The 10,636-nt window shown below is 48.6% G+C and overlaps 1 protein-coding gene across 1 annotated transcript; it reads right to left on the bottom strand.

Moving 5' to 3' along the window:
• Positions 1 to 7,336: 7,336 nt before the first annotated feature.
• tdo2a (tryptophan 2,3-dioxygenase a) lies at positions 7,337 to 10,636 on the bottom strand (the record flags this gene model as incomplete). The annotated part of the gene is made up of 12 exons (XM_080501806.1): positions 7,337 to 7,490; positions 7,761 to 7,851; positions 7,966 to 8,045; positions 8,420 to 8,477; positions 8,589 to 8,700; positions 8,793 to 8,900; positions 8,981 to 9,167; positions 9,271 to 9,398; positions 9,827 to 9,897; positions 10,185 to 10,275; positions 10,365 to 10,470; positions 10,602 to 10,636. The coding sequence occupies 12 exons, from the start codon at positions 10,634 to 10,636 to the stop codon at positions 7,337 to 7,339; spliced, it is 1,221 nt and encodes a 406-aa protein (XP_080357932.1).

Genomic DNA, 10,636 nt, shown 5'->3' with positions numbered 1-10,636 from the left:
TGCTCGTCACTTAAAAACAGCAGGTTGTATTTCAGTGACGTCATCAGGGCCGTTTGACACCAATAGCTACTGAAAACGCAACTTTTTGAAAATGCTCCGTCTCCATGGAAACAAGGGAAACGCTCAGGGTTCCTCTTTGACAATGGGAGCACGTTCTGCACATGCTCAGTAGAGACGATCATGACTCCCAGTCCATGTTCTCCTCGGACTTGGTACTTTTATTTTGACAGTCACTGTCATAACAATCCAACTTGGTGATTTTATTTTGACAGTCATGCTAACAACAATCCAACTTGGTGGTTTTATTTTGACAGTCACTGTTATAACAATCCAACTTGTTGGTTTTATTTTGACAGTCACCATAACAATCCAACTTGGTGGTTTTATTTTGCCAGTTACTGTTATAACAATCCAACTTGGTGGTTTTATTTTGACAGTCACCATAATAACCCAACTTGGTGGTTTTATTTTGACAGTCACCATAATAATCCAACTTGGTGGTTTAATTTTGACAGTCACCATAATAATCCAACTTGGTGGTTTTATTTTGACAGTCACCATAATAATCCAACTTGGTGGTTTTATTTTGACAGTCACCATAATAACCCAACTTGGTGGTTTTATTTTGAAAGTCACCATAATAACCCAACTTGGTGGTTTGATTTTGACAGTCATCCTAACAACAATACAACTTGGTAGTTTTATTTTGACAGTCATCCTAACAACAATACAACTTGGTAGTTTTATTTTGACAGTCACCATAATAATCCAACTTGGTGGTTTTATTTTGACAGTCATCCTAACAACAATGTAACTTGGTAGTTTTATTTTGACAGTCACCATTATAATCCAACTTGGTGGTTTTATTTTGACAGTCACCATTATATCCAACTTGGTGGTTTTATTTGACAGTCACCATAATAACCTGGTGGTTCTCCCAGTGTTAATGTTTGAAGTTGTCGCAGTCAGAGTTTTGGAACATTCCTGCATGTTCTCTAGTTTTTAACCTAGTTCCCTGAAATACAGCCTTAACCTGTAACTAATCTGCATATGTTCCACGTACTAAAATAGCAGTGTGATTGTTTTCAGTGACGCTGGGATTTGCAACTTGTCGTGTGATTTGCTTACATAATTCCGCTGAGATCTTTTTTTTTTTTTTTCCTGCTAAATGTTATGTAAATCATTTCCAGGATGCTTATCAGTCACTGCAGCTCGTGTGTGAAGGGAGTCTGTGGCCGTATTTACTTAAAACCTCTGGTACTTCTGAGACGGTGATACTGGAAAAAAAAAAAAAAAAACCTGCATAAGCTGGAAAACGATGCAAATTAACACCAACGAGCAGCGGCGCTGGCTGCCGGTACCTTCTGGGACTCGGGCTTCTTTTTTTTTGAAACAAGAAAAATAATGTTGGAGGAATTGGAGGAATTGATCTCACAAACAGGCTTCATCTTCAGGAAAGTGCCTCATCATCCTCATTCAGTCGGAATCTTTCCTCTTGTGTGGGTTTCGTCTCGTTTCCTCCCACAACCCCAACCGTCCACACCACGAGAAAAAATCATTCTGTCCACACGTCACTATGAACTCGAGGCTCCAGGGCCTGTAGTACACATGTAGTACACATGTAGTACACATGTAGTACACATGTAGTACACCTGCCAGGCCTTTAGGGGCGCTGTGACTCACCCAAACACACCAAAAATGCAGAAGAAGACAAACACAAACAGAAATTTAGAAGTAGATTCCTGCTCATAAACCTGCATATAACTCTAAGTTCTATAGGTCTATGGCCCTGCTCCTCCTGCTGCTAGCGTCAGTAGCTTCTAGTTCTATAGCTCTACGGCCCTGCTCCTCCTACTGCTAGCGTCAGGAGCTTCTAGTTCTATAGGTCTATGGCCCGGCTCCTCCTGCTGCTAGCGTCGGTAGCTTCTAGTTCTATAGCTCTATGGCCCTGCTCCTCCTACTGCTAGCGTCAGTAGCTTCTGGTTCTATAGGTCTATGGCCCTGCTCCTCCCGCGTGCTAGCGTCAGTAGCTTCTAGTTCTATAGGTCTATGGCCCTGCTCCTCCTACTGCTAGCGTCAGTAGCTTCTGGTTCTATAGGTCTATGGTCCTGCTCCTCCTGCTGCTAGCGTCAGTAGCTTCTAGTTCTATAGGTCTATGGCCCTGCTCCTCCTGCTGCTAGCGTCAGTAGCTTCTAGTTCTATAGGTCTATGGCCCTGCTCCTCCTGCTGCTAGCGTCAGTAGCTTCTAGTTCTATAGGTCTATGGCCCTGCTCCTCCCGCTGCTAGCGTCAGTAGCTTCTAGTTCTATTGCTCTATGGCTTTGCTCCTCCCGCTGCTAGCGTCAGTAGCTTCTAGTTCTATAGGTCTATGGCCCTGCTCCTCCCGCTGCTAGCGTCAGTAGCTTCTAGTTCTATTGCTCTATGGCCCTGCTCCTCCTGCTGCTAGCGTCAGTAGCTTCTAGATCTATAGGTCTATGGCCCCGCTCCTCCTGCTGCTAGCGTCAGTAGCTTCTTAGTTCTATAGGTCTATGGCCCCGCTCCTCCTGCTGCTAGCGTCAGGAGCTTCTAGTTCTATAGGTCTATGGCCCCGCTCCTCCTGCTGCTAGCGTCAGTAGCTTCTGCAGCTCCACCGGAGCTTGTAGTCCCTGATTGTTGTGGTTATTTGATGACATCACAGAGGGGGGCGGATTGCATAATCGTTTTTCCACAGATGATCGTATGGTTTTAGCCGGGGTTTTAGAATTTCTCCACTCTGGGACCCCGTGTTTTAAAAAAACAACCTGTTTTCACGTTTCTAAAACCGCCTCGTGTGGACGACAGGCCAGAAACATCTGGTTCAGGTGAACCAGGTTCCTGGTGTGGACGCACCCGAAGACATGCATTAGGCTCCGCCCACACCGCAGGTCTCGATGCTCAATTCTGATCTTTTTCAAACGCGAGCCGCCGTGTGAACGTGATCAGAACGTGATCAGAACCTGAAAAGGTGTGAAAGGGTTAATCATTGTGAGGAGGAATACCCGAACCAAACATTCCTGAACCTCCGTTTCACCGACTGTCTGAGGACTTGGCCGACACACCCTCTGGATCGAGAGTCAAAGAGCGCCGGCTGCTTCTGGACGAGAGTCCGTGTCGACGTTAACCCTCCTCGTGTTCCGGATTCACTCCTTCACCTGAAGAACCCGACAAAGCAGCTCAACGACTTGGTCACCATTCGCCTCCGATTGCGTCAAACAACAGAGTTTTTCCTTCTGGGGATCAGATTTTGTTCAGGAAATTCTGCTTGTACCCTTGAAACTGGCGATAGATTGGCTATTTTTAAATCTCCTTCAGTTTCCTTGAAATAGTTTGTTTGTTTTCTTATCAGAAAAATCAGACGGCCTTTTCTTGTCGAGGACGAATAAAAAAAAGTAAAGAGAATGTGTGTTTTCCGATGCGGTCCAGCGTCACACTTGTCCCCCGATGTCTCTTCTGCCTCCGTCCACAAAGCACTCATCCAGTTTTAATATTTAGCTCCAGTGAGCCGGAGGGCGGCAGAACCGGGTCACTGAGCAGATCCAGCTGCTGGCCCAGATGTTTCCGCTGCGAGGAGACGGACGGGGTCAGGGGTCACGGCCCGGTGCCGGGCGTCTCCCGCCCCCGAGCTGGACGAGCTGCCGCACGGCGGGACAAACACCGGGTGGGCAGGGCTGGACTCTGGAAGACGGGCTTGGCCGGTCAGGATCTATGGCTATACATCTAGAGGCAGAGGACGGCGCCACATGTTCCCACCCACTGGAGTCAGCTGGTGGAGGAGGGGACGGAGGGGACGGAGGGGACGGAGGGGACGGAGGGGACGGAGGGGACGTCCTCTGAGCAAAACAAAACAACTCCGACTTGTTTCTACTATTTTGCACCAATTTCTTTCAACACATTTAAGATTTTTTCAGCTTTCAGATCATTTTTTTATTGAACTCAATTTATATGGAATGTTTTCAGGAGAAACATTTGGGCTGCTACACCCACTTCTCCACCCACTTCTCCACCCATCGTTCACAACTCATCCCTCCATCTTCACCGTTCACAACTCATCCCTCCATCTCCTCCATCTGCATTGTTCATGACTCATCCCTCCATCTCCTCCACCTGCATCATTCACGACTTATCCCTCCATCTCCTCACACCTTCATCGTTCACGACTCATCCCTCCATCTCCTCCACCTTCATCGTTCACAGACTCATCCCTCCATCCCTCCATCTCCTCCACCTGCACCGTTCATGACTCATCCCTCCCATCTCCTCCAGTGTTTGTGCTGAGAAACGTACGGCGACCAGTTTGAACCTGACGGAGGTAAAAAAAAAAGAAGGAGTCCCAGTAGTAATGGACGGCGGAGGGGGGCGTCGCCCCCCGGAGTGTAAACGGAGAAGTGTGATCTTCTCCAGCTGTTTAGCTCGTGTTGAATCTCTAAATCCTCTTATTTCTTGTTCACTGTGCCGGAAAACTCCGGAAGTTTTCTGCCGAAAAGAAACTTGTAATCTAGTAAATAATGTAGCGCCGGGCCTCATTCAGCCAACTTGTTTCCTTTGTGTGAAGAAACTGAGAATTAAAAGCACAGCAGCTTATTTGTGTGTGTGGGAGATTTTTCTGTTGTTGTTTGCGGTTCGTCCTGTGTGTAAATAAAGAGTATCTGTGATGTCATCGTGTGTACAGGATGTACTCGCCCTGCCGTTTATTTAGACACGTACCCAGTTTCATAACAGCCAACCAGAGGGTGAAAAACAACCAGGATTTGAGGTGAAACTTGCAGCGCCGGTTCTTCTGAACCAGAGATCTCCTGATCCGCCGTCTGTTTCTGCTGACATCCAGCGTTTTTTCCTCTCCCGCACATGAATTATTCCTATTTGGGCTTTTTTCCCTTCTTTCTGGGGGTTACTCAAGAATATATGTACGATTATATAAGAATCTAAAAAGTGCTGCAGGACACACACACACACACACACACACACACACACACACACACACATCACACACACACACACACACACACACACACACACACACACACACACACACACACACACACACACAGTATCAGTGGTGGTCCTTCACCCTGTAAATAATTCAGTCCTGAAGTGCATGTTGTCTGTCGTAGGGAGCAGACCCTACTGGACCCTACTGGACCCTACTGGACCATACTGCACCCAACTGAGCCCTACTAGACCCTACTGGACCCTACTGAACCCACCTACTGGACCATACTGCACCCTATTGAGCCCTACTGAGCCCTACTGGACCCCTACTGGACTCTACTGGAACCTACTGGATCTACCTACTGGACCCTACTGAGCCCTACTGGACCCTACTGAGCCTGACTGGACCCTACTGAACCCACCTACTGGACCATACTGCACCCCTACTGAGCCCTACTGGAACCCTACTGGACTCTACTGGAACCTATTGGATCTACCTACTGGACCCTACTGAGCCCTACTGGACCCTACTGAGCCTGACTGGACCCTACTGAACCCACCTACTGGACCATACTGCACCCTACTGAGCCCTACTGGACCCTACTGCACCCTACTGAACCCACCTACTGGACCATACTGCACCCTATTGAGCCCTACTGAGCCCCACTGGACCCTACTGGACTCTACTGGAACCTACTGGATCTACCTACTGGACCCTACTGAGCCCTACTGGACCCTACTGAGCCTGACTGGACCCTACTGAACCCACCTACTGGACCATACTGCACCCTACTGAGCCCTACTGGACCCTACTGGACTCTACTGGAACCTACTGGATCTACCTACTGGACCCTACTGAGCCCTACTGGACCCTCCTGAGCCCACCTACTGGACCATACTGGACCCTACTGGACCCTACTGAGCCTTACTGACCCTACTAGATAGTGCAGAACTCCGGAGGAACAACCAGGGGGAACCGAGGCTGTTTATATCAAAATGGGCGGGACCTTCTGCACTGCTTATTATTTCATGTGTCTGTAGACCGTCGTGTCCACTACTGCCCCCGGTGGAATAACTCAGCCTCCTCCTCCCCCTCCTTCTCCTCCTCCTCCTCCTCCTCCTCCTCCTCCTCCTCTCCGGTACTGCAGATTCCGTTGCAGCCTCCGACAGGACCGTGAGGAACACTGGTGTTAATGTGCAGCGTGTGTTTTCTGCGGCTGAAGCATGAATCCATCACCAGTTTTGCTTTTTCGTCACTTTGTTTTTATTGCAATGTAACCAGCTCACATTCACAAATAAATCACTTCCCGTGTTTCGCATTAAATACTCGTCGCCGCGAAACAGCAGGAACATGAACAGCCTCACTGTACAAAATGCTTTTTAAATACATAAGGTAGATACATGTTGCTGGTAATGTGGCCCAGTATTTATGTGCGTACGGGGACTTCATCCATCACTGCACACATACATTATACATGGACACATTGCACACGCAGAATACTATACAAACCACAACAGCTATATTACTAACACTATGTACAGACATATATTTTATCATGTCAGATGCTCGTGGGCTTTTTCTCTCTCCCTCTCTCTCTTCGATCCCGACTTTAAAGTGGTTGAGATTTATTGACATCTTCAGTGCAATTCCTCCCAATGAAGCAGCGTGGCAGAAGTCTGGAACGACCTCTCAAGTTTAAAGTCAAAGTAAAAGCACCCCGGAGCTGTGCCGTGCCCGCCGGGTTCCGGCCACTTGCTCTCGTAAAGGCCCCCCCCCCCCTTTGTTTTTTTGGGGAAAACTCATTTGATTGAGGAAAAAAAAAAAAAAAAGCGGGACGAGTCGTCTGCAGCACGTCGGGACTCGACATCAGATTAATCCGCCGTCAAGCCGACGCTCAAAATGTACAAAGTTTACATGATATCTGAATGTATTTACACTGCCAGTGCACGACGCATGCCATCACACGTTTGAATTCCCGCCTGAGCCTTTTAACCGATTATCAAAACATCAAATTATAGTATATTACACTGTTGCTCTAAAATCTTTTTATAGTTTCTCTCATTAAAATGAGATTTTCTTTTTTTTAGATACTGCATCAGACTGGCGATTTGTGTGTGTGTGTGTGTGTGTGTGTGCTGCATATGTGTGTGTGTAGGTGTATGTGTGTGTGTGTGTGTGTGTGTGTGTGTGGCACCCGGCCTGGATGAAGCGCTTCACAAGACGCAAGTGGAGTTTTTCCCGCTGTGCGCTCTCCCAGGTAGATCTACCTGATGCTCCGTGGGACTGAAACATGAAGGAAATGTGTTCCACCTGCTGTGAAGTGAGCGTTGGGGGGGGGGTTGAGGGAGGGGAGGGGGGGGGTGTTGAAAGGGGGGTTATTTGTGCCGCTCTAGTCGGAGTCCTCGCTGCTGCAGTAGGAGCTGTCGCAGCACTCAGCCATGTACAGGAAGGTGTGAACGTTGGGATTCATCTTGGGCACCCAGTGGCGAGGCACCAGGAAATTCGCCAGGTTGAACAAGTCCACAAACACTTTGTAGCGGTCACTAAATGGAAAAAAAATGAAAAAAAAAAAAGTAGAATAACACAAGGACATTGATTTATCGTTGTACTTTCAGAGGAGCTTAAAGTGCAGCTCACATATACAGTATATCCCCCCACTGAATAGAGTTTACATTAAGCTTCAGACGTTTTGGAGGAAGTGACCGTGTGGCAGGTTAATTTAGATAAGAGTCTGAGAAAATTGAACTGAATTATGCGGGATGTGTTTGCGGTGGGTCGGCGTGTGACGGGCGGGTTGACGGTGAGAGAGGTACCTGACGGTGGATCTCAGGTAGTGGTATCCGGACGAGCCGCCCGTCCCGGCCTTGCTGCCGATCATCCGGTGGACCATGCACACATGGTTGTCTGGTGACGGGAGACGCCGCGTTAGCAAAGAAGACACGTCTAGTTTTCGGAACTAAAGTTGAGCGTCGAGCAACTTTCTTTTCCCCCAATGAAACTGTACGGAAAACTACTCACATCTCCACTTGGTCATCAGGGTGTCGATGTCCATGAGGGACGTGAGCAACTGGAAGGGAACCTGGAATCGGGGCTCTTCCCTAAGAAAAAGGGGTAGGAGAGGGTTGGATGAGTCGGGCTGCTTGTAAGCAGTTTGTAAGACGAGAGCAGCTTCCATCGCCCTCCAGTAACTTCCACGTGAACTTCTTGACTTTCGTATGAGCCTTAATGAGTCCCCCGTGATGTCTCGTCCTGATCATACAGCCTTTAAAACCCTCTTCCCCCCTTCTTGTTTGACTGTTTCACATGATGCAGACGGCTGTCAGGGTCTCTGATATGGAAATGATGTGTGCAAACCCAGATATAGTCAAGTCGCCCTCGGCGGTAAATATGTATGCGTATATTAATGGAAGGCAAATACAAGCACCAGCGCAGTTTTCAACCAGACGTCTAGGCGGAGAAGAGGAGCACGTACCTGTAGAAGTAGATCATCAGAGCGCCTTGCAGAGCCTTGTAGGACAGTCGCCTCTCACCTTGTAAAGACACATTCATCTTAATGTCAGAGGAGACATTTTCTATTCATAGATGTTGTACGGCCGGCAGGTAAAAATGTTAAAATCCAGATTATATCACATGGGGCTTACCTTTGCTCACGAGGTGGTCGTGACGCTTCTCGTCGAACAGCGACGTGAAGACCTCCGTCTGTTTGGCCAGCTCGGCCATCAGCTCCTCCTTTTCCTCGCACTCTGACATTTCCTTTTTGGGAAATCGGCGAGAAAGCACACACTCATAAATATAAATGTATCCTCCGTCGGTCGCCTGGGCTTTCCGCCGCCGTCGTCCCTCACCTCGATTTTCACCTTCTCCTGATTCAGACCGTCGAATATATTGATTTCCAGCATTTTCCAGAAATTGAACCCGTCCTCCTCCAAGCCAGGCGTCCTCTCCAGCCACTCCTGAGAGACAAAGCAGAGGGTCGTCATCAGAGCCACGGTGGAACCCTGCGGCGTGGCGGCGGCGTGGCGCCGGGACTCACCTCCACCAGCTTCAGCAGCGTGGGCTCCTGCTCCGTGGCCAGCAGCATCTCGCTGTCGTGACCTTTGAAGTTGTCCCTGTAGTGGCGGCGGTTGTAGGGAACCCGCAGGTTGTCCGGGACCCCGATTTTGTTCTCCAAGAGGCGGAACTGAAGGCTCTGGAAGCCGGAGGCCGGCGCCAGGTATTCCCTGGACGAGTGACACGAGCAAAGCGCAACGTGAGCCGGGAGGGCGGCGGCGGCGGCGGCGGCGGCGCCTCGTTCAAAGTCCGCTGGAGTTCTAAGTCGTTTACCTGAAGTCAAAGAAGTCCAGCGCCGTCATCGTCTCCAGGACCGCAAACTGGTCGACCAAGAGTCTGAAGATCATGACGATCCTGTGGATTCGGGTGTTCACCTTCAGCATGTTGCGTTCGTCTCGGACCTGCAGGACGACGGAAGAACAAGACGTCAGCGGTGGAATTGGTTATTTGTCACTTCTCTTCTCCTCCCGTTTCAAATGACGACGAAACGAGTTTGGAAAACGAGCGACTGAACAGTACGACAGATGGCGATATTGGGCCTGAGCGCCTTCCATTCCAGCAAATCACACTTTGCGTGATGGAACAATGACGCTCAACGCGCAGGTAAACTCGACAGTCGAATTAGAAATCGAGTGTTGTGAGGATTATTAAAGCGAGACGGTTTCTACAGCCTGTGTTTCAATCGCTGTTCAGGAATGAGGAGTCGTTATGACTCCTTCTGAGTTTTGCGGTACACAATGTTCTTTCCTGCCTCGACCACCTGAGAGGAACCTTTTCGTACGTGACTCCAGTGAATTTCTCTCTCTCTCACCACAGAGGCGTGACTTACGTGTCCGCTGATGAAGATCTGTCGCACCGAGTCCAGCTCAAACAGGATCTGCTTGAACCACAGTTCATAAGCTGCAATGAAACACAAGAGGTTGAAGCCTCAGTGGCGTTTTGACGTCTGGTTACGAGGTGAACGCACACGAGGCTGTAAGCAGAGGTTTTTTTGGGGGTTTTTTTATTGTTAAAAAGTCGTTCTCGGCTGAAATTAAATGAATATTTGGATTCCAGGCAGGCGGACACGTCAATGCAACCCTCTTCTAATCTGCCCATCTATTAGTGATACAAGATCAAAGCTGCAGTTACGTTTCCTCGAGACAAGGACAAGTGATTCAAACGGCAGCAGGCAGATTTTTTTTCACCTTGATGAGTGACAATGAAGAGGTGTTCATCGTGGATCTTGTTGCCCTTCAGCTCACTTTGCAGGACTTGGGCCGAGATGAGTTTGTCCAGCTGAGGACGGGGCGGAGGCGGAAAGCACAAGTTTAACATCAAAGGCTTTCAAACGACGGCGGGAGCGAGAACAATGTGCCGCTGTGTACCTGCAGGTAGACTCCGTAATTGATTCCTCCTTTGCTGGCCTTGTTGACCCCCACCTGAGAGGGATCGTCATCCTCTTCTGCCTGAGCAGGTTTATTTTTGAATAACCTGCAGATGGAGAGAGAAAAAAGAACAAAAAAAATCCTCTGTTACATGGAAAGAGTCTGAACTAGCGAATAGTGAAAATAAAAATACGCCACGAAGCCAAATCCTTAAATTTGTCTGAAATTTAGACGTACAGGTGCTTCTTCTCAAAATACGGACAGCCACTCAT

This window comes from Blennius ocellaris, assembly GCF_963422515.1.
Source record: "Blennius ocellaris genome assembly, chromosome: 9".
Lineage (NCBI taxonomy): Eukaryota > Metazoa > Chordata > Actinopteri > Blenniiformes > Blenniidae > Blennius > Blennius ocellaris.
Note: the sequence above shows the minus strand (reverse complement) of the source record. Positions and strands in the feature narration are given on the sequence as shown.